We start from the raw sequence: 24,426 nt of genomic DNA, 5'->3' as shown, positions 1-24,426 counted from the left end.
GTCTTCAAGAGTCTCCTCAGCAGTCTTTTAACATCACTTCAGGTACTTCTGGCTTCCAGCTTCAAGAGAGAAGGTGGAAGATGCCAATCCCATTTCAGGTAGCTGAAGGAAAAGTCTCTTGGAAGAAGCTGACATGAAAGGAGCGAGCCATCCATCAAGTCCTCATCCCCAGATTCCTACGCTAGAGACTTAGAGAATCTTCCCCTTGGGCGATATCGACGATGCTCTCTTTGTTGAATTACCTTACTCCCAGTGGGAGACTCCTTCACTCTGTATTGTCTGGTACATATTTCCCTACATATACTTCTTTCTCTGATTTCCATTTTGCTATGATTTGGATAAGTGGATTTCTTTGTGATTTTTAATTCTGTGTGCTCATCATAGAACTGGTATTTGGTGAGAAAGCAGTCAAGACTTGAATATAAAGCTTGGGGTCTCCTCCTTTTCCTAATAATAGATGGTGATCAAAAGTTATACTGAGCCTGAAAATCCCATTCCATAGACTAAAAATATTTAACAGATAGCTGTAACTCTAGCCTGGTACCCCTTCTCTGAGGAGAGTAAAATGGCCAGATTTCTGTCTCTAACTGCTTGCTTCCCCCCCATCACAACCCCACCACCCAGAGAGGAATTAAAATTCCTTGGAGAGCAATAATCAATCAATAAATATTATTAAGTACCAACTATGTGCCAAGCACTCTGCTAAGCATTTCTGAGACATTTTGCTATTAGACTTCTATATGGCTGGGAAAATGACATCATTGCCCTTAGAGATTCTCAGAGGAAAGCAGAATCACCTGACGAATGAGATCACGTTAGCATTTAGGAGGAAAAAGCAAAAGAGTCCTCTATTGAAAGATTAGAGATAGAACAATAAGTCTTATAGAAAGATGATAAGATTACCTCATTGGGAAATTTCCTTTTTAGAATGAGGTGTACAAGGATCAAGCCAGAGAAGATCATTGAAACTTTGTCTAACATGGAACATTAGTGAGCCAGCTTTGAGTATAAAATGTAAAACTGCCAATATTCCAAAAAACCCTAATAAAAACTCAGTATTTCTTGGTTCTTCAAATGTCCAAAGTTCTGTGTTCTACTCATTTTTCAAAACTTTAACAGGTGAGAAGAATGGTACTGAATCTGATGATGATTAAACTGTTCTTGGGGCAGCTGCCTTGAGTTCAAATCTGGCCTCAGATGCTTACTAGCTGTGTGACTCTAGGCAAGTCATTTTACCCCTTGCCTCAATTCCTCATCTGTAAAATGATGACACACCAGAGAAGGAAATAGCAAACCACTTCAATATCTTTGCCAAGATAACCCCAAGGACCTTGTCCATAGGATCACATAGAATCAGACACAACTGAACAACAACAAATTGCCATTAGTTATTAAACTATTAATAATTCAAGTTCTTAAAATAAAACCTAATCCAACAAGCCAAGGCATCAGGATGTCCCCCAGATAACTACTGTGGCTATTCCTATTCTCCATCCATTGTCTTCCTTTCACCTCAGTCCCCTCACCCCATTGGCATCACACAGAATGCTAATAACAGCTAGAAAAAAACTGCCATCTCAGGAGGTCAACCCATTCCCCAGAGGCTTTGAGCCTTTGATTGTAGGAACTGTCCACCCTTTTGAGTACAGGTGGTCCAGTCCAAGTTGATTACACTGTTTTGGTAATGAGGAGCACCCTTAGCAAAGCATGTCGTTTTTGCTAACTAGTGACTAGTAGCACAATGAAAAAAATTAGTTAAGAAATGAGACTAGATTGTTTTCAAATTAAATCTGAACTCACCAGAATTAATTTGTTACTTGTGCAGCTCCAGTTCCACAATATGTACAAACTTCACAAGGCATCATCACATACCTCGAGGCAGGAGGACTAGATGACTTCTTGAGTTTCTTCCAGTTCCAAGATCATATAATTCATTAGTTCCTCCCACCCTCATCAAATAAAACAAGACAGTTACATAGACTGCTTTGTTGTTATTCAGTCATGTCCAATTCTTCCTGACCCAGTGGACCATAGCATGCCAGGCCCTTCAACCTGAGGGGCTCGTCTTTCAATGTCATCTCTTTTACCATTTTAATACTGTCCATGGGGTTTTCTTGGCAAAGATACCAGAGTGGTTTGTCATTTCCTTCTTCAGTGGATTGCCTTTTGTCACAACTCATCACTAAGACCTGTCCAGCGTAGGTAATCTGCATGGCATAATTCAAAGTTTCAATGAACCACACAAGCCCTTCTGCCATCACAAGGCAGTAATCCAGGAGAAACTTGAATAGTAATTATGTCAAACTATGTCAAATAAAATACAGAATTTTTATTTCCTCTCTGTAAAACACTTTCCCCAGAGAAGTCAGTGTATTTGTAACACCCAATTTCAAAAACCCAAGGTCATAAGGAATAATTTCATATTTACCATGTTAACACACTATTTTCTGAAAGGTAGAAGAAGACACATCTTCTGCACTAACCCTTCTTTCTGCAGAGCTGGAACCAGAAATAGGGCACAGAACTTGTATAAGGCCTAGAAGGTACCGTGAAGAAAAATAAATCAGGAAAGAGAATTTAGAGCTGAAAAGTCATGTGTTTATATACCCTAACAAAGCTCCTCCTTATCTATGTTAATGGCCCTGTTCATTCTTCCACTTCCTCAGCTTTCAGAGTCCAGACTGGTAGGTGACTCCTCCTTTGCCTACTACCTATAACCAGTCTTTCAATCCTACTGATTATTTTAATCAGAACCTTCGATCTTACTCCTTCTACTCTCATTAAAGACCTTGCTCTCTCACTTTTAGACTCCTAAGTGGTTAGCCATTTTTCAGTCCCTCTGATTCCCCTTGTTCTGTTAACTACAACCAAATAGTCCCTGCACCACTTTGATCACATCACTCAGATGCTCAAAGACCTTCACTGGTTTCCACTGTCAGTTAAATGAAATGAAAACTACGTTCAGCCTTTCCCAATATGGCTCCAAACAACTTAATTCTATTTCGTATTAAATCCCCTATATGCATGCATATTCCACTCAAACTGGATTACGCAATGTTCCCTATGTTATACCTATATTATTTCTCACCTGCATGCTTTTGTCTCATATAGTTTATCTGGATTTTAGCAAAGCTGTTAATAAAATATTTCGCATGATTCTTGTAGAAAAGTAGGGAGGGGCATAAGCTAGACAATAAGACAATTAGATGGATTTGTAACTCATTAAATGATTGGACTCAAAAGGTAGTCAATGATGTTTTTGTTCATTTAGAGGTCTTAGTGGCATATCCTAGGGAGCTATGCCTGGTCCTATGCTATTTAAATTTGATTATAAAACAACAACAACAAAAACCAAAGCCATAGGTAGTATGCTAATCAAAGCTGGAAGAGATAACTAACACAATGGAGGATAGAATCAAGACTCAAAAAGATCTTTATAGGTTTTAACATTAGGCTCAAATCAGTAAGATGAGACTTGCGATGAATAAATCTAACTTTGGTTTCCAAACAAACAAATAAAAAGCTTCACAACTACAAGATAGGGCAAATTGGCTAGATAATAGTTTATTTATTTACTACTGAACGTAGTTTTCATTTTATTTGGAAGAGATCTAGTCAACAGTGCAATATGGAAGGCCAAAAAATTAATGCAATTTTGAGCCACATTGAGAGCTGCGACTTCTAAGATTATCCGGAGGTGATAGATCTACCTTACTCTGCTCGCAGACTGGGAATACTGTGCCTAGTTCTCAGCACATTTTAGGAAGGATGTTGATATACTAGAGGGCATCCAGAGGAAGGCAATCAGGATGAGGAATGACTTTCAATTCATGTCACATGAGGATTGGCTGAAGGAAATGCTGAGGTCTGGGAATGGTTTCTTACAGAAGGTGGGACATCAACTGATGCCTGAAGGAGTGACTACTACATAGCAGATGCTCAAAAATTTGTTGAGAAAAAGAATAGATAATGGTAAAAAATGACTTTTTCATAAGAATAGAAAATGACCTGACAATGGTGACTGTTATTTGGTATTTTAAAGTTTGCTATCCTTTTTTTTTTCAATTGAACAGGGATTAACCTAAAACAAACACCCATCTCTTTTAATACCAATATTCTTCCAGGGATGCCTTCCAGTTGCAAATCATAGAATATTAAAGTGTTCAATGAATCAAAATTTGGAGAGGTACATGGTGGTCATATGAACAATGACTAATTGATTGCAAATAAGAAATAGTTCAAAGACATCTTTCCAAGAGATACAATCGGAAAATAAGGCCAGTCATGTATAAGAGTAAAGGATAACAGTTGGGCAGCCCAAATAGGGCAATGTACCCCACGGAATATTAAAAGACCTTGAGGAAGGCTCCTAGCATATTGGGTGGGCCCCCTACGGAGGATTTTCTGGAGAACATAAAGAGTCAACCAGGATGAGGTGTGGAAAGGTTGCAGCCTGCACCCCTGAAGAGATCATCATGTCAATAAGACGATTGATATGTGCAAATACTAAAGAAGTACTGGGTATAACTTGGAGCTAGTAAGGGTTCTTCAGGTCCAGGGTTTAACTAAAATTCAGTTTTGGGTACTAGAAATCTTTTTTTTTTCCCCTAGAAGCTTTTCCTCTTCAATTAATCTAGGTGACTCCTTTAAAAAGAGATAAGGGAACCACACATCCGGCATCCATAGCTTCTGTTTTCTGAACAAAGAAGTTGAGATCAAAGATGGTTTTCCTGCTCCTGTATTCTTTAATGGAGATATGCTGCTATCACAAGAAATATTCCATCAGGATATTTCTGAGCCAGCACTAGCTCAGGGGCCAAAAAATGATTAATTTAAAACAAACATCCAAACAGGATGTTTCATTTTGAGAGTGACTCTGACCACGGTAAATCTAGGAACAGGCCAGTCAAGCCTCAGCACACATTTAAGAGTCAAGAACTCACATTCATCCTTCCACCTCTGCCCCAACTAACCAAGTGATCCAGTGTTCCTTCTGCCTTATTAGATCCCAAGGGGATTACCCTGGCTCTCAGGAACCAAGGAAACGACACCAGCAATTGTCAGAAGGGTTAGAAGCAATTAGAGTATTGCTAAAAAGGACTTGCCTCATTCAATGATTTCAAGGCACAAATGCAAATGCATATAAGGTGTTTCCAGCATGGTGTAAATGCTGGCTTGTTATTAAATGCTATTGTTCTGCTTAAGCCTGTAGCCCTTGGCCAAAAAAAAAAAAAAAAATTCCTATGAAAGTAGGGCTGGATTCTCTAGTATGGGTTTATTAGAAATCCAAACAAAAATCTTAAAACTGAAATAGTCTCTGGCCAAACAAGAGGTGAATTTTCCCTTTCTAAAATTATGAGTATGGTTTAGGAATCCAGAGTTTTTCAGAATCTGGTTCAAACTCCATAAATTAAGACTATCAATGAGGTGAATTTATTTCCTTCTTGGAGGTGAATTCTGGGAGTCTCCAGTGATTTACTGGTCATTGTTTGGAGAAGGTGTGTGCAAACAATACTGTACTTGGCTACCAGCTGCAGTCCCCGGTCTCACAAGCTCCCAAGACTACACTGTAGTCTAATACAGTCTAGGCGAAAGAAAACTAGATGACTTCAAGAATGTGAGGAGGGGGGGAAAGTCTAAATTGATAGAGCAAAAGATTCCCTATAGTTTATTGTGTTTATAATGCTTATTATTAATTTAAAGGCAAAAGTCTGTGTTCCCAAATATTAATTTCCTCCCCACAACATGATGAAATAATTTGTTGTCAAACTTTCCCCAACTTCTTCTATTTCTAATGGGAATTGTTAATTCAGTGGAAGAATACCAGTTTTCCACTCCAGAGCCCCCAGGTTTGACTTCCAACTAAAAGAACTTGTCTGGGCAGACTGGCTAAGTTGGTTAGCATACAGTGCTCCTACTATTTAAGCTGGGCATCTGATCTCTATGGGCCAAGAAACTCTTAAGACATGCTGTAGGTTTCTAGATGTATCTTGTGATAGCTGACTGAAACCCATGATCACTACTGGAAATGAAAATCTAACCCTGTATCATAATGATGAAGTGTTAGTAGTATCATCTTCAAATATCAGTCAACAATATCTGTTAGGGGCTTACTATGCACCTGACACCATTCTAGCTAAGTGCAGAAGATACAAAGAGAGGCAAAATCACAGTCCTTTCTCTCAAGAAACATACATCCTAATGGGGAAGACAATATGTAAATAACTAGGCAATATTAGATATATACAAAATGGAGAGAAGATAATCTCAGAGGAGAAGGAACTAGCTTCAGGGAGAACAGAAAAAAAAGCTGCAGAAGGTGGAATTTGAGGTACTCCATTTGAGTACTGAATGAAGCCAGGGGAACTGAGGCAGGCGTGAGGGAATAGAGAAGGAGGGACAGTTAGTGCAAAAGCACAGGGACAGGAGATAAGAATGTCTTACAAGAGAATAGGGCAGAATAGGTAGACTGTGAAAATGATAGAGGTGAATAAAGTATAGAATGATTGGAGAGACAGAAATAAGACAGGTTATCAAGAGCTTTAAATGCCAAACAGAGTAGTTTACACTGAATCCTGAGGATAATTACATATGTGAAGGAGAACACATTTCTTCATTTAAAAATTCATCTCAAACTCCTCAACTGTCTCTTCAAGGTCTGGCCAACAGACTTACCAGCTACTAAGCGATGGAATGAAACCATAAAGTGTCCTCTTTGTGTCTATCCAACAATCACTGGCAAATAAAAAAAGTTATATAAAATGTGGTGTCAAATTTGGGATTTACAATCATTTTTTTGCAGTTTGGAACCGGACCTGCTTTGAAATAGTCAACGTTTCACAGAGATTACAGAGCATGTCTATTAAGTCTCCCCTAATGCTGTAAATACTCTATTACTAACTGTACCATATGGTTAGGAAAAGTTATTCAGAGAAGAACCAAAATTATTCTATTTCACTATTGTAGAAACTCAAGAAATTTTTGCTACTTCTAACACCATTCCCTATTCTTATACAACAACAACAACAACAACAAAGGTATTTCACGAGTCAATTGGTCAAGAGACACTCACTAAATTGTAAGTTTTGCTACCAACATTTCAGAAACATTTGGATAATCCAGCTTTTAGGCAAGTTCAGAAATGCAGAAAAGGTGTAGGGGTTGACTGAGGAAGAATATGCTGAAAGAATTCAAAGAACTACCTGGAAAGAGAGAGTATCGTGGCCAGATGCAAAATAAAGCACATTTCTCCCTTTAAAAGGTACAGAGAGGAAAGATCCTGGTCCATTTCCCCAACTGAAAAGTTACTGGATTTAATCCTGGGGGAGAAGTGGAGTTTTTTGGGGGAGGTACCCCTGGCTTTTCTTTCTCTTCCCTCCACCCAATTCTTTCCTTGAAAATGTAAATTGGTCAACTAGATCATTCTACCTTCTTCCTTCCACTTTCCTAACTCCATTCTCCTATCACTTCATCCCTCTTCTTTCTGAGGCTCCATCATATTTTTCGCCTTTTGTTTTGAATCACTCTGATTATTTTCCCCTACTTTCCAGATGAAGGACATTTCCTTCTTCCATTCTCTCCTACTCCAGGGGCCCAGGCTCCTCTACTCCTGAGGAAGGGACGAGGAGAGGTTGGACACCCAAAGGGTGAAGATGTTCTATTTCCTAAAGCCTCTAGGGGTTTGACATTTCTATGACGCCACAGTCTGTCCCACCTTCCCTCCCTCCCTCCCTCCAAGAACCCAAACTCTTTGGGCCTCTTTAGCCCCAAGAAGTCTCCAGCTGACTCTTCATCTCTGGCTAAGAGGAGGGAGGAGGCGATGGTACCTCTTTGCAGGCGTGAAGCTCGGTTCCCTGAGCCACCTGGAAAGCAGCCCCAGCCCAGAGCCCCGGCAGCAGCAGGAGGAGGAAGACAGCAGGAGGCCTCTCAGTTCTGTCCCAGTCTCTGGCAGAAGGATGGAGGCTGCTCCCAGCTCTAGCCATAGCGCTGCCAGGAGAGAGCGCAGCCTCAGGTGCTGCCGCCGCCACTGCTTCTGCTGGCAGAAGGCAGCAGAACGAGGAGGGAGGCACAAGGGGGGAGGATGCAAGGGGTTGGGCTCGCCTCAGTCACCTCCCTGCTGCTAGCCCAGGGCCGCCCATCCTCCTCCTCCCTCCTTCCCCTTCTCCTCCTTCTCCTGGCGTCCACTTGGCAACCGCCTCCTCCTCCCTTCCGCGAGGGTGGGGAAGGGACCACGCGCGGCGCCTTTGCCGCTCACCTGCCAGTCGCCATGGCAGCAGCAGCCGCCTAAGCGACCGCCCAAGCACGCGCGCCGCGTGGGAGGACGAGCGCTGGAGGACTGCAAACGGCTTAACAGACGCGGAAACCGCGCGTGGAAATGGAGCTCGAGATATTAAAAAAATCTACTGGCTCATGGTCCAGGTGCATCAGGGGGTTTTGGTTTGTTTTTTTAAATGCGGCTCCCTGCGTGACGTATTTCTCTATTTTAGGGAACTGCTTCTCAGTCTTCTTTCCTTCATTCCAAAGGCAGACTAGACTCTTTTGATTAGGAGGTAGACCGGTTAACTGGTGCTGGGTCAGGTTTGTCTTTTCTGGTTTACTAGAGTTTAAGACGTGTTTGCAACGGAGAGAAAAAGGGAAGAAGTAAGGGCTACCATTTGCGAAGCAACCGGTGTAGCGGATGGAGAGCCGACCTCGGCGTCAAGAAGACCCAGACTGAAGTCCAGTCTGTGACACACGTCGCTTTGTGACTATCTCTCCCGGTTCCGTCAAACTCTGTGACTAGGCGTTACAGAGCACCTGCTGATCAGCCTTAGTAGAGAGAACTTCTTTGCTGGGAGCTCCCCATACCAATAAAGATAACCAACATTTATATAAGTGCTTTACATATAATTATTCCATTTGTGAAATCATAGGTCCAGTTCCAGCGGCCCCTCTAGTTCCAAAATACAGGACATTTTACTGCGAATAAATAACTCTGTCTATAGGGGAACAAAAGTACAAGGATGAGTGTTGGGAGACCTTGTAGGAGAGACAAGAGGCAGCATGCGCCAGGCTTCTTTTCTCTGAAGTGTTTGGCATGGTCCAGTGGTTCAACATTAGAAAGCTAAGATTTTATCAGTGGAAATGACATTTAAGAAGGAGCGTTACTATCTGCTTTGCTGATAAACTCTAAGGACCACGAGAACTTTTCCATCTTGACTTTCAGCTGAAACCTTCCATACGTGTTGCCTACTCCACGAGAATATTAGTTCCTGGAGGGCAGAAACTATCTTACTTTTCTATTTGTATCCCTTGGGTTTAGAAGGTTTTATTCATTTATTTAACTGAATTGTGGCTCTGATATTCACTATGTGGCCATAGGCGAGTCAATTAACCCGTGTCTCAGTTACCCCATGCCTATTTGAGGATAAAAATATTTGCACTGACCACCTCACAAGACTATGAGAAAAGTGCTTTGCTAATGTTACAAGGCTAAAGAAATACAAGTAACTATGTCGAATTCCCTAACAGTTTGGCCGAAATGTCATTTTCCTACTACTTGGGGAAAGTAACTTTCCACACCATTTTTCATGACTTTTTCCCCCAAAGCAGAAATCTCAAACGTGCATTGTCTGTCATCACGGGAGGCAATTTCTCTCCTGCAGACTCCTGGAAAGCTACGGGTTTAGTTTTCGACACTGTTGCTTAATCCAGTGCAGAGAGAATTGAGCATTGAACCTGGAGTCTGGAAGATCTCAATTCAAATCTAGTCTCAGATACTTAACTAGCTGTGTCATGCTGGGCAAATCACTTAATCCTGTTTGCCTCAGTTTCCTCATTTATAAAAAGAGCTGGAGAAGGATATGGCAAACCACTACAGTATTTTTGCCAAGAAAACCCCAAACAGGGTCACGAAGAGTCGGACACGACTGAAAAATGACTTAACAGTAACCCTAACCTAACCCACCCCCACTTTGCAAAGTTTTTCTGGCAGCGCTATGTGTCGTCACTTAGACGAGATAAAATCCTGACGCTAGGGGCCTCCCTAGTCACAGAGGAGGAGAGGTGTCACCAAGCAACCGGGGCGTGGGATTCCAAACAAGCGACACTGGGAATTTGCTAGTGTTTGCTGGTTCAGCGCGCTTAGACGGAGTTCGCTTCACACTATGTCCCCTACTCCAGACCCTTTACAAAGCCCCAAGTTCGGGAATGAAGATACCTACGTGGGCAAAAGGGACTCCCAGGTATATCACCAAGAATCTGAGAGGGTGGCGTCTTTTCCTTTCTTCAAGACAGAGAGACATAGGGGTGAAAGAACACGGAGAATTAACACAAGATTTCGAATCTGAAGACAGGTTCGAGTCCTTGCTCATTCAGTTGACCTGCCGTATAATATCAGGACAGCCATAAACTCCTCGATCTGGAGGACTTAGCCGTCCAGGAGGCTTATTTTTAAATAAATGACCACTACTGTTATCCTGTGAGGAAGTTTTCATGGTCTTTGTCTTCCTATATAGGCTTTTGGAAATTGATGGGTTCATGGGGTGTCCTGGAGATGCGCTCCTGGGTAAACAAAAGGTTTTAGTACCCCCAAAGTGAGCAAGATTCAGTTTAAAGCAATGTAACTTTATACTAGTTCGTTTTCCTAAGGTTCTCCTATCTCAGTATCCTATCATTTCGGCCTTGAGTCATTCGGAGTGAACAGTGGGTGCTGTGAAAGGAAGTGCTCTAATATAGGGTAAAAGTCATACATTTATTTTCAATACCATCCTTCAATCTTTCCAGACTCCTGGATTTTTAAAAGATTGTAGCAACAATAAATATTTGTCAAGGCCCTTAATTTTTCATAGCACTTTACAAAGATTTTTCTTTTGCATTTTCTCATGCACCCTAGTATATTAAATATTTGGGTATTTCTTTTTCTTTCTCCATCAGACCCGGAGTTCCTTGAGAACAGGAACAGTGTCTGTCTGCATCCTCAGCCCTAGAACAATGTTTTGCATAGAATAGCCAATTTTAATTAGAAGTAAGCCTAACTATATGCAAGGCACTATTTGGGAATGTAAATTATTTTTTTATTTAAGTGATTGGATGCTTAAAGTGGAGAATCTGGATAAGAGAAATTAGAGTAATTGCTACTTTATAACAAAAAAAAACCCACCAACAACAACCAAAGAGCTTTATTCTCTGTCTCCTAATGCTTATAACAGCACATAGCTCACAATCAGAAACTTTTATTTTAGAGAGCCAAAAAACAGGCATTGAAATAATTGCATGACTATATGGTATACTTAGTTTTAATGTGATTATATTAGCTTCAATAAGATAATGGACTTTTAAAACCTGTAGTTAGGGTATTAATTATGTTTTGATGCTTCCATAAGTTTTTTTTCTTTTCTATCCTATAAGATTCCTTAATTCCCATTCTCCTTGACTTCTCTATATCACGATGCAGGTTGACCAGCCCTATCATTTAAACATCTTTTCCTTCATTTGCCTCTATGACAAATTATCCTGATTTCCCTGACTCTCTTACCACTTCTTGTTTGGTCTTCCAACTTCTACATGAATTTTTCCCTCCCTAACTTTTCTTTTCTTTTTCTTTCCTCCTCTCTTTGAGAAATCTCAAGTACTCTCATGGTTTCAGTTATCACCTTTTTGCAGCTGAATTCTAAATCTATATCTCTAGACACTCTCTTCCAAACTCTGGACCACTATATACATCACACTACTAAGGCATTTACATTTGGATATTGTCACTACAAACCTCAAAATCTCTAACCTAAAACTCACCTTTCTACCAAACAAGCATCTCCTCTTGACTTCCTTATTTCATTGTATGATAAACATCATTTTGCCAGTTATCAAGACTTGAAACACTCAAGAATTGAGATTCTGGCAACAACTGTCATCCTGTATCTAACTCTAGAGATGCAGCTTCTCAATGCAGAGGAACATGTGGATAGTTGTCATGAAGACCACTAGGACAGAGCCCTCTGATGGCTGTGATTTGTGTCTTTCAGAAAGCTCCCTACACCAACCCAACCCATATTATCCAGCAACAGGATCCCTGGAGCCGGCTTCATGCAACTACCACAACTGCCAGTATCAGGAGGGATGTATATTTCTATGACCCAGAGGTACAAAGAACTAAGAATCCATTTCTTCCTGTCCTGGAACCATTAGGAGAACAATTTGTAAAGAAATATGGTCAGATTTTGATCTTTTGGAAGGTCTCTCCCTCCTCTCTATAATCTGAAGGTCTATGAAAAAAGTAATCCAAAACTCTCCTACCCCACTCATCACCCAATTCTCAGTTTTCTGGAAAAAGAATCATGAAGAGTAAATTATGTTCTTGGCTCTGGTTCACCTTGAGCAAGTCACCATCTCTCTGTGAACTTCACACTTTCCATTGCCTAAAATGCAAGAGAAACATAACCATGGGATGGATTAATATTGATCTCATATAGTACAAGTCAATTATAAAATCCTCTCAGGGGTCTTTATTAGAAAGGGGAGTAGGGATTAGACTCATCTAAATCAGAAAATCAAACCTGGTAATAATTAAAGGATTATTGTATTAAGCACTGAGGAATGCCTCTTATGCAGGATATCCCAAAAGTTTTAGTGCAGTTTTAATCTATTTAATCTACTAGAACTCAAAGAAATAGTTTTTAAGCTATTAGAACTTTAAACAGTACTGAGACTTTTGGGACACCTTGTATAAGGTTTACTGCTGGGTCTCAGCCCAAGCTCTTTGGGGGAGGCTTAAAGAGGAGTAGAGCTGGCAAGAGCAAAAGGCTTATAAATGACTGTCCTGCTGGCCTCCACTGCAGATCCCCTTGGATGACTTGGATTTTCGAATAACAGCCTTGTACGACCACCGTACTGGATTGTTTCAGAACAAGGCACAGGTACTAGTCCATCAGGAGACCATTAATGATACCCATGGGTAAGTGGATTAAACAATGAATTCTAATAAGAACATTCAGTAATGTAAGTGGAAGAGTTTGGCCCAGAGCTTCTGTGCTGAATCTACCTGTCACCTTCTCACTTCAATATCATGGTATAATTATGCCAAGGATTATGTCAGGAAGGATCTGACTTCATCAGTCTAGGGAACTCCTGGAAGAGTGTAATCCTTCTATCACTTAGTAGATACATCCTAGGGAAGCTGACCAAAGCCTACAATCACACTAAGTATCATAAAGAGAATTTGAACCTAGGAAAGGCTGACTCTAAGTCTAGTAGTCCTATCCACTAGGCTACATTGTTTCTGCAATAGGATCACAAAAGGTAAATTGTTGGCTTGAAAAGAAATTAATATGATAATTTGTATATATAGACTTTTCTTTTTTTCAGTTAATGTCTAAATGGACAGAAATCCCTCTGTGCCCTTTGCTAGACATCCCTATACACCAGCCCACTCCAGCTGCTCAGCAGAAATACCCTTGGAATCAATTCCAATCAATTTCCAGTTTTTCTGCATCAGTCTGACACATAAGCTCAAGGTATAGAGGACTGAAAATTGCTTTTCTCTAGCTTTGGGCTACCCTAACCTGAATAAACAATGATAATCTCATTTATACAGACCTTTAACATTTTAAAGCACTTTTCTCACAACAACCATCCTGTAAAAAATAGTACATGCGGTATTAAACTGAGACTGAGACTTTTAAGTGGATAGCCTAAGGCCAATAGGCAAAAGTATTTTTAAAAATGTTTAATCTGCAATTCCATTAAACAAACACAACTACTATATAAGGCTTAGGCCCTGAGGATACAAAAACAGAATTGAAAATGTTCTTGCTCTCACGATAAGATTCCCAGGAGCTTAGATTCTACAGGAAAAAGATCTTAGCAATGGAGAGGAATGTGTAGGTATTAATCACATCAAAGGTGGGGTTTGAACTCATGTCTCCTAACACCAAAGCCAAAGTTTTTTCCACTATGTTGACTCCCTCGAAAGAAAATCAAGATTTAGACCTACAGGATTTGAATCCAGATCTTTCCAACTCCCAAGTTCTGCCTTATTCATTATGCTTCACTTCCTCCTCCACTTACTCATTGCTGAACTGAGCCAGTCAAAGGTTCATAGGATCATAGGTTTGGAGAGGGAAAGGAACTGAGAGGTCACTGAATCCAATGCCCTCATTTTATATCTGGGAAAACCAAGGCCTATGGGAAGGTGGATGATTTGTCCAGGATCAGTTGGTGAGTGTCTTAGATAGCACTGAAAATGAGGTTTTCTGACTCCAAGGTCACTGCTCTATCCACTACTCCACCCTGCCTCTCAGTTCTTCATTTGGGCAGCAGGATGAAAACTCTTGCACTGTCTATTTTGCATGATCAAATAAGAAAATGTATGCAAAAAATGCTCCATAACCTTGAAGGTGCTATATTAATGTGAGTTTTTAATCACAATTGAAAATAACTTTGAAGTAAAAAAAAAAAAGTAAAAAGACTGACCACATGAACCTTGAGCTTCTGGAAAGCTATTCTTACGGGTCAGCTTTGGAATTCTGCTGTATTTAACCCTCCCCTGGTTTGTTCCAGAATCGTCAAACTCCAGTACCCAGATGAGATACTGCCTCCTCCTCCCCTACCTCCCATTACTACTCGAGCAATGATGAGACACTGGATCAGTCCCAAAAAGGAATCAATCCACAGTGTACAAGGGACCATAGGTGAGGCTGGCTGATAACTGGGGAGGCAGATGTGAAGCGGGTTTGTCTTTAAAAAAGGCACATAAGCCATAAACTTTCCTTATCAAAAGCAGTGATGGAGACATTTAGGGAGTTAGGTAGTGTCTGGTGGTGCCACCTGCTAGGGAAAATCAGGTCTAGGGAGCATATGGGTTGGTTCGACTAGCAAGAGAACGAATGACCACACAGAAAATTAACCTTAAAGGCAGTTCCTAGAAGTGATGGGCACAGCATGAGAAATGAAGAAAGACAGCAGTAACTACTTTTACAGCAGGAGAAAGTTTTACTTCTGCAAGGCACTGCTATACTTTACATGGCTGCTTCTTGAATCATGAATGCATTGAGACCTCAGGAGTGACAAGGGTTCTCCAAGAGGGCAACTGATCTGAACATCACAGCTTACTAATTCTTGTGTCTCATTTCTCTGCAGTCGCCCCTCACAACGCAGCCACCAACGGCGGCTACTCCCGCAAGAACGATGGTGGCTTCTTCTCCACCTAGTCTTAGTATTGCCCACATGAGTAATCCAAGACCACCTACTAGACCCTCCCTCTGTCACTCACATCCATTAAATAAATTTGTGTTCAGATGAAACCTTTGAAGGTATTTGATGTTTCCCAGGAGGGAGGGGGGAAGCTTACCCTCTGGATATCTGCAAAATGGGGGAAACTTTCCCCAAAGTCAAAAACAAACCCAAGCTAGAATTCTTAGTATTGAGGGAAAAAATAAACAAATTCATGGATTCGGAATGGAAGAGCAAGTTTGGGTGGGGGTAGCTTGTAAATTATGTGCAGCTAGGTGACACTGTAGATAGAGTGTGGGGCCTGGAAGACTCATCTTCGTTTGTTCAAATCTGGCCTCAGATACCTACTAGCTATGTGACCCTGAGCAAGTCACTTACTCATTTGCCTCAGTTTTCTCATCTGTAAAATAAGCTGGAGAACGAAATGGTTCAACCACTCCAGCATCTTTGCCAAGAAAACCCCAAATGGGGTTATGAAGAATTGGAAATGCTTGAACAACAAGCTTGTAAGTTTAGTCACTTCTTTTTTATGGCTTTGGACACCCACTCCTATCAGGTCTTCTTAAACATAAACTCCAAGTCCACAATATTTCTTCCCCAGACATAAATTACTGGGGATTTCTTTGGGGACATGGGGAAGCACCCTTTGGTGTTCTGTTGGTCTTATATTCCAGTTAGCGTTTTAAGTCTTATGGTTCTGGGCTGTTTCTTTTCCATTATCTCCTGCCACAATTTCCTTAACTCGAAGCCAAATTTCCCTTGAGCCTAGTTTATGTAATACAAAATACTGACACTAGTAACTTATTAGAGAAGCAATACCCTCTAATATATAACGTCAGCCAGTGCTTGGATCTGACGTCTCTTGGATTCATGTGCTATTTGAGTAATTGAGAGAAAGCCTAGTGGACCACCACTAATGAGTCAGAGATAGGAGCTTGTTGTCTAGTGCACTTACATAATAAGTGATGAGTGAAAGAATAGACAGTTCAGTATGAGCTATAGAAAGTTAATTAGCTCATCCTTGTGTCATTCAGTTGTATAAATTACTTGGGGGTTCAGTAGTAAGGGAAGGACAATTCCCTGAGCTGTTGCCAGTGTCTTACATTTGTGGTTTAGTCTTATCAGAACATTCAAATATTAGTCAAGGAGACTCAGTTTACTATAAAATTCAGAACTAAGAAAATTTTGGTTTCTAGGTCATCATAGTAAGCTAGCAATTTCATCTTGACACTGGGCATTTTTCTATCAGGAAAGTAACACCAGGGAGGCTGACTTTACATTCTGTCTTTGCTTCTGGCCCACAGGAATTTGACTTAATGGTTGGAAAAAGTTATGTAAAGACAAAGACTGATAGAGCAAAATTAAAAGGTAGAAAACAGGGATAAACATTAAGGGGCAAGGAGACAGGACTCAGATCATAGGGACAGATGGAACTGGGATGGAGGCAAGGCTGGGTATCTTTTTATTGGACTAATGGGAATTGAGTTTGAAAGTAAGTTTAGCTATTTCTTAGGGTTTTACAAAACTTAGATAGTCTTTCTATACACTTTCATTAGTGATCTCCATTTTCAGTCCATGGTTACTTCCTCCATTCATATGACTCCTAAATCTTCTCTCCCTCCCAACCTCTTTCCACTAGTCATGCATTTCTAGCTGACTACTGGTTATCTCTGTCCATGCACCTGAAATTGAACGTATCTAAAACTGAACTAGTAACCTCATCCTCAACCCCTTAAATCTCCCTCCCTCAGACCTAATTTATGTCAGTCACCTAGGTGTATAATCCTAAAGCCACATTTGCTCCATCACTCTCCTTACTTCCCACAATCAAATTATATCATTTCTACCTGTGCAAATTTCCTTCATATCCAGTCCTCCTCCATTCCCACTGAAGTCACCCAGTTCAGGCATTTATCTCAATTATTTTAACAGCTTCCTAATTGGATTTCCTGCCTCCAATCTCTTCTTCCCAATCCATCTTCCACATTCCACCTGAATAATCTCCACTGTACCTGATCATGCCACTCCTTGACTCAGAAACCTTTACTGGTTTGTCACTGTCTCCCTAGTAACTCAAAATTCTGACCTTGACATTCAAGGACCCCCATAATCTGACTACAGTTTAACCATCAATCTTTATTTCAATACTGTTCTTCACATAATCCATGTTGTTCCAACTGAACCAGTCTGTTTTCTGACCCTTATTTTCATCCTGTCCTTCCCCATTTCCATGTCTTTCCTTACTACTTCCTCTCTACCTAGAATGAGGTTCACACAGAGAACTATTCTTCTAGGTCTACATCAGATGTTACCTCTCTGGGAAGCTTTGCAGCTCCAGATGAAAGTTATCATTCTCTAAAATTCCTTTTTAAGCCTTACCTCCACCACTCTTTTGCAAGTTCCTCTCCCCTTCATATCAGTTACTTGTTTACTTCACCCTACAATACACAGTGAATTCCTTGAAAAGTAGTCACATTTCCCTAGACCATTTGCACTATCTCCCATGCTTGGCATGCTCTCTTTCCTTATTTTAGCCTCTTAGCTTCCTTTAAAGACTCAATTTAAATTCCACCTTCTGTAGGCTTTTCCAAGTTTAACAACTTCTCCCAGAACCTTCTTTCTGAGATTTCCCTTCACCTACTCTGTATATATATATATATATATATATATATATCTTGTTCTCAAGTATTTGCATATTGTCACTCCATTAGAATGAGGTCCTTATAAGCAGGAAGAATGTTGCTTTCTTCCTATCTCTGGCACTAGTAAATCCAAAATAAATGCTTAGGGAGCTGACTAGCTTAAAACCCTTCAAATTCTGATTCTACCTACCTTTTTAGAATAAACTTTACTCTCTTTAATTGCTAGTATCTCCCCTCCCTCACAATTTATATATAGTATTACATGATCTGTATATTTTATGTGTATATATATATATATATATAATTTTACATATTTAAAATGTGGGATCAGAGACACACCTATTTATATGAGCACATATTGTTTCCTCCATACAATGTAAGTTTTCCAGCAGATACTTTCCTATTTGTTTTGCATTCCTAATACCTGGTACATTATAGTGGGCAACTGATAAATGGCTAATTGATAATACACTGTTATTGATGGCTATAACAAAGCGCTGTACCTGTCCAAAAGAAGACGGAGCTAGAGTTATAAGAAATTTCAGGAGTCATTTAGGCCAAATCATTCATTTTATAGCTGAGGAAATAAACGGCCCCTAGAGATTGTGACTTGCCTAAGGTCAAGTAACCAATTGGTGACAGTTTGAATTGCAAGGCTGGTCCTCCAGACCATCCAGCGTTCCTATGGCAGGATGAATAGTATTTATTTATTTAACGTGAAAAGGAGATCTTCCAGTTTTAGAGAGGATGGCCACCACTCTCCAAATCCTCATTTCGCAGAGGAGGCAGACCTGGCACTGACCTCCAGGCCTCCGGCGCCGCTCCTCCCTGCACTGGGATGGCCTGCGGGCCATCGCTACAAGGATGCCGGCCGGCCCGCTGGAGCTCGTGGCACCTGACAGCGGGGGTTAGGGGGAGGGGTCCTCGGGCGGGGGTTGGGGGAAGGGCGGCTGGCTCGCTCAGATCAGAATCGCCTCGATACTCAAGGGCAGGGACCAGCCCCGCCTCATCTATCTGATCAACTCATCATTTCTGAGCGCCCGGCCCGGGCCGGCCCGCGGAAGGGCTGGCTCGGAGAGCCCGGGGGCTGCCGCCGCCTGTTCGAACAGGCCTCGCCGCACAGCGCCCGGGCCAAGGGCGGCCGGGGCTTCGCGGGAGGGGAGCTTCTCATCTCGGGCCGGGCCGGCGAGGCGGGAGCGCGGCCCGATCAAATAAGATCAGAGTGTAGGGGGGAGGGGCTCAGGAAGGGCCGGCTCGGCACGCGGGCACGCGCTCGCCTTGCACGCACGCACTCTGGACTTGCACGCACACACACTCACTCGCCTTCCACGCATCCTGGCACGCTAAACTCGGCCACTCACGCACATCAGACACCCCGCGTACGGAAACCTTACCGCTCCCTAAACTGAGATCCCGCCTATGAAGCCTTTCCCCTTCCTGCATCGCCTTTTATATAACATCGGCCTTTTCCGCCCCGCCCCCTCGTCTCAAGGGATTGTGGGAATAACCATAGAGCTTTCCCCGGATGGAGCCTGTTCTAGCCGTCGGCAGGCGTTGCCCCCTGGCGTTGAAGGAAGGTAACCCGCCAGGCTGGAAAGTGATAAGGGAGCCTGGTTCCCTACAGATAACATCCACATCCTGGGGAGAGCGGAAAATAATGAATTCGTTATAATGGTTTGAAATCGAATAACAACATATGGCGCTACGGGCTTTACAGAGAGCTCTCTTCACAGCAATCTTGCGAGATAGGTTAGTTTTGTCCAGGAACTACGATAGCTTTGATGTAGGGAACTCCTGGTATGGAAACTGCCTCCACCAATACGCTCAGCAGCTCACTGTGGTAGAGTGGACTCTGAGAGCTTCAGTGACTGGCCTGGGGGTATCCAACTAGCCGTACTCAGAACCTGAGCCCAGATCCTGCTTACTGCAAAGCCTGTCCTCTCTCCATTGTGCTCTGCTTCTCCGTGAGATAGGCACTATAATGATTAGTGTCCCATTTTACAGATGAGGTGCCTGAACACAGAGAGGTGAGATGTGTCTTGGCCAGGGTCGTATAACTAGTACACATCAGTCACAACTTGAATCTCTGTCTTTCCTGACTACAAAGTCCACTGTACTATTTACTCAAGTGCCCTGGGGGAGTAATTCTTCCTTAGTCCACTGCTACTGTTCATCTTGTTCTGAAGATATTTTCTTTATTTAGAGTAGATGTTCCTGATTTAGAGTATAAATTCACTGAAGACAGATTGTCACGTTCCTTCTTTTATGTCCTGTGCTGTACATATAGAAGGTAAATATTCAGGATATATTTGATCTTGATCGAGCCCCTGCGGCAGTCTTCAGTTATTTTTCCCTCTCTACATTCTCCTTTTTAATGTAATGTTTGTGACAACTCAGAAAAATCCATACACCAGACCTGAGATGTCACTTCTGACCAGCTTTAAAAATGTATGTTGCTTATGAACTGATACAAAGTAAGCAATATATATACATATATATGTGTATGTATATATACATACACGCACACGCCCCCCCACACACACACTGACTACAGTGTAAATGGAAACAATTGAAGCTGAATGACTTAAAATTATAAGGACCAAGCTTAGCTCCAAAGAAGAAAGAGAAGACATTACACACCTATCTCAGCCCCCCCCCCTTCCCCCCCGCTTTGAGGAGGTGGGAAGCCATGGTTGTGAAACATTGCATACAGCACCAGGCTTTCTGGATATAGTGGTTAGTTTTGTGAACTTTCGTCGTTTTTTGTTGTTGTTTTGACATAGGAAGGGTTTGCTAGGAGGGGAAGCCCCCTATTGGGAAATGTAAACAGAAAAGTCATCAATAAAAATAAGTTTTTTAAAGATACACGCTTTTACACTCTCACCTTTTCCTTGCAGAGGTAGGGGATTGTGGCGGTGAGACATTATGTACAACATTAGACATTTTCAATATGTTGCTTAATTTTGAAAACGTTTTCCTCATTTATAATAAGAAACAGCCTGGCTTCAGGAAAACTTGAGTTCAAACCCTATCTCCAACACATACTGACTCTGTGGTCCTATTCAAGTCATTTAACTTCTCAATACTTAGGCAATTGTCTAAAACCTTAAGTTGCAGAAAACCCACCTGCACTGGTAAAGGTATTCTCCTCACTTAGGAATTCCTTAGATAGGAATGAAATCACAGAAAGAATCCCTATCTCCTTTGGGAGGGGGAAGAATACATTGGGAAATGTAGGTGATATAAAAACAAAAGATACCAATAAAAAATTTGTGTTTAAAAGATGCTACTTCTGTTGATCAGTTTCATTTGTGAAACGTGGATAATGTTAGAATTACCTGCCATAATGGGCTTGTTAGGAAAATGCTTTGTAAACCTTAAAAACGCCATGTAAAAGTACATTATTATTATTAATTGTTGACATCCTTGGTCAAATATAAATGTAGCATCAGCTCCCAGCCCTCAAAGGAAGAAGGCAAATTAATTTTATTAAAGGAAAAATTGAAAGTTTCATTGTTTTTTAATTGTTTTATCCAAGGTAACAAAGCTAGCTAGACAGGGCTAATCTCTGACAAGATGGATACAAAGTATAAATTTTGCCAGAGGGTCTCTACTTTCTACCCTCTTTATCCTCCTGCCTCCCAGCTAATTCAAGTTCCCCCAACACTGAACCACTTTTCCTCATCCTCCAAATGTTCTTGTGGTACTACTGAAAGGCTTTGCTAGGTGACTAAGTGAATACAGTAATTCCATGGTATCATAATTTTAAAACAAAGTTTTATAGATGCCTTTTGTTGTTACATCATTTCTCGCTATACCCTTTCCCCTGTCCCAACCCCTCAAGCATGGAATCCTCACTTATAGCAAAGCAAAATAGTTAAAGAAAACCAGCTGATATGTGGGATAGTGTCTGGAAATGTATATGCAACATTTTACACCCAGGGTCCTCCAACCTCTTTGCCTAGATCCTTTAATCTTTTATATTACTTTCTTATCTATTATTTTCCATGACTATATATTGTATATTACTATTTTCATTGTATATCTATTCTCCTGGTTCCCATGTTTTGTCATTGTTCAGTCGTTTTTTCAGTTGCATCCAACTCTGTGACCCCATTGGAGATTTCTTGGCAGAGGTACTAGAGTGGTTTGCCATTTCCTCTTCTAGCTCATTTTACAGATAAGGAGACTGAGGCAAATATGGTTAAGTGACTTGCCCAAGGTCATATAGTTACTAAGTGTGCGAGGCCATATTTGAATTTAGGAAGATGAGTCTTCCTGACCCCTGGCCCAGCACTCTAGCCACCACACCACCTGATAAACCAGTTCTCAGTAGGAGTAATGTTACTATACAAAGGGTACTGAATTTCAGAGTCAGGCGACCTGGGGCATGTTTTACCCACCAGCTTTATAGCTATGGCAGCACATAACTTATTCAGTTTTAATGAGGATGATAATATTTGTGTTGCCTACCTCACAGGGTTCTAGTAAGGAAAATGTAAACCAAAAAGGGCAATTTAAATGTCTTGGTCAGATTTCCAGATGTGAAACACACTATCTCCTGCTTCAGTAGGCTTCCAGAGGCCACCAGACCATGCTTGCGCTTGCCATGAAGTGAAGTACCAAGGTAGGACCTCAGGATGTATCAATTCTTGTCTCCTGGCTGGGTTCCTCATGGCCCACACACCTCCTCCTACTCCTTTCTAGTTTGAGACAGACTTCCAGATGATTCATTCCTAAGACACAATACCATATGACATGAGGACATGCTGAGATCTTGAGTACTAATCCTGAATCTTCTAGTTACCTGCATTTATCATAAGTTCTATCCACAGATACTCTGTGCTTGGAATCCGCCCTTCCTCCTCTCCCCATCCCAGTGATACTGAATCCCCAGCTTTTGATAAGCAAAATATATTCCCCAACTCCAGCTGTCCCCTTTCTTGTTCCCACCCACATCAACCCTATACCCCTTCAGTATCCTCTCCAGATCTGTTTACTCCTCCCACTGTGCCATTTGGAACTCCTGCTCCATAATTAACCAACTTCCTTTCATTTTTAACCTCTTCTCTCTTGTTCCTTCTATCTGCTGGTACGCACTGACACCTGCCTCATCCAGATGACAATGAATCCATGGTTGTCCTCTCCAATATTGGCTATACTGTCTCATCCATCCCTCACCTCTGCCTCCTCCCATTCCTTAACACACATACATACGCGCACACACACACACACACATACATCCTGCATGTCAAGCTGGAACATTCCTTGCTCCCCACTACCTTTTCCAGATTTTCCCTCTATCATCATCATTCAGCAACCTCTTCTCCTTTGAGGTTCACATTATCCAGATTTACCACTCCATCCAGATCCTGGTGGTCAGTTATCTATTGACCCTCAGGAACCTGTTCCTCTTTATCAATGAGCTTACTGCCTCACTAGTGGCTCAGTCTCCCTCTCCCCCTCTGCTCCTGCCTTCCAACAAGGAAATTTCAACATATATTTTGATGTTCCCTCAAATATCCTAACTTTCTAGTTTCTCAGTCTACTCTACTCTCATGATTTATTTAGTACCTCAACTACGCACAGGGATAGTCACACTCATGACTTCGCCATTACCCACAAATGTCCCACTTCTGTGTTTAAGAACTCCTAACTTCCCCTATTGGATCATAATATTTTATCATTCCATCTCCTCTTATGCCTTATGATCTCCAATCTTCTTATTTGTCCTCCAATTTCCCCTTTTTTAGTACCTTCCCAGGTCATCACCCTACTCTGGCCACACTCTTCACAGTTTCTAACCCTTGGTGAGACAGTTCAACTCGCTATCCTCTATTCTTGAGTCCTTTGGCCTTTTGTCCTATCACCAATCACACCTTTTCAAATCCTACTCCTGGATTACTCCTGCCCACCTCCTTCTCCTACTTACGTACATGAGGGTGAGAGACCATCACTAGTTGTCCTGACTTATGTCTTGCCATCAGACTCCTAATGACTGGAGGAGAGAGTGAGACTCATGACTTTGCACAGCTCTGCCTCACTTTTATCCAATTCACTTACAAGTCAAGACATCACCCTCCTAATGTCATTGGTCCTCTTTGAGAACGAAGGGCGAACAACAATAAACATGATGCTGAATAGAATTGGAGTCAGGAAGCCAGGCTGATTGGGTCCACTACAAATTTATGCTGTTTAATCTCAAATGGGCCCTCACTACAGCAAGGCAATCCTACTCCTCTTTATTAGGTTCCCCATTCCACTCACAACAATGACTATTCCAAACCTCTTCCTCTCTCCTCAAGCCTCTGCCTGCTCTTATCTCAGCTGAGAACCTCATACCTCACTAAGAAAAGCTCCTTATCCCCTTTTCCTCAATTCAAATCCATATAATACTATCACCCACCATCTTCTCCTTTGCTCAGGTCTCTAATGAAGAGGTAGTCCTTTGGGCTAAGACCAACTCCTCTACAAGTACTTTTGATCTCATCCCATATCATTTTATCCAGCAGATCTGTCCCCTGCCCTCACCTCTAATTTTTTAAGTTTCTCTTCTTCCCTGGTTTCTTCCTTGCTG

At 41.5% G+C, this 24,426-nt stretch overlaps 2 protein-coding genes and 1 non-coding gene across 9 annotated transcripts in view; 1 reads left to right on the top strand and 2 right to left on the bottom strand.

The window, feature by feature from the left end:
• ELAPOR1 (endosome-lysosome associated apoptosis and autophagy regulator 1) overlaps positions 1–8,245 on the bottom strand; it is a 110,396-nt gene extending 102,151 nt beyond the window's left edge. For 6 of the 7 annotated variants that reach the window (XM_072644226.1, XM_072644229.1, XM_072644224.1 and 3 more), the window contains exon 1: positions 7,827–8,245. In XM_072644226.1, the coding sequence (XP_072500327.1) occupies positions 7,827–7,982 (156 nt within the window). In that variant the 5' untranslated portion in view covers positions 7,983–8,245. Of the gene's footprint in view, positions 1–2,428; positions 2,537–7,826 lie in introns of all 7 variants that reach the window. The other variant, XM_072644230.1, reaches the window with a different exon arrangement.
• Positions 8,246–10,029: 1,784 nt separating this feature from the next.
• CFAP276 (cilia and flagella associated protein 276) lies at positions 10,030–15,278 on the top strand. Its single transcript, XM_072644232.1, has 5 exons — positions 10,030–10,223; positions 12,003–12,119; positions 12,816–12,931; positions 14,536–14,666; positions 15,115–15,278. Exons 1-5 carry the CDS (start codon positions 10,146–10,148, stop codon positions 15,183–15,185), a joined length of 513 nt encoding a protein of 170 aa, XP_072500333.1. The 5' UTR covers positions 10,030–10,145; the 3' UTR covers positions 15,186–15,278.
• A 3,530-nt stretch (positions 15,279–18,808) lies between these two features.
• LOC140530697 (small Cajal body-specific RNA 2) lies at positions 18,809–19,222 on the bottom strand. Its single transcript, XR_011976117.1, has one exon.
• Positions 19,223–24,426: the final 5,204 nt, after the last annotated feature.

The sequence above is a fragment of the Notamacropus eugenii genome, chromosome 2, assembly GCF_028372415.1.
Source record: "Notamacropus eugenii isolate mMacEug1 chromosome 2, mMacEug1.pri_v2, whole genome shotgun sequence".
In the NCBI taxonomy this organism is placed as follows: domain Eukaryota; kingdom Metazoa; phylum Chordata; class Mammalia; order Diprotodontia; family Macropodidae; genus Notamacropus; species Notamacropus eugenii.
Note: the sequence above shows the minus strand (reverse complement) of the source record. Positions and strands in the feature narration are given on the sequence as shown.

Excerpts from the sequence above, each read along its gene's own strand:
- CFAP276 (XM_072644232.1), top strand. The coding sequence starts at position 10,146 with ATGTCCCCTACTCCAGACCCTTTACAAAGCCCCAAGTTCGGGAATGAA. Across the intron at positions 10,224-12,002 it reads TGGGCAAAAGGGACTCCCAG|AAAGCTCCCTACACCAACCC; the intron begins GTATATCACCAA and ends TGTGTCTTTCAG. Across the intron at positions 14,667-15,114 it reads CAGTGTACAAGGGACCATAG|TCGCCCCTCACAACGCAGCC; the intron begins GTGAGGCTGGCT and ends ATTTCTCTGCAG.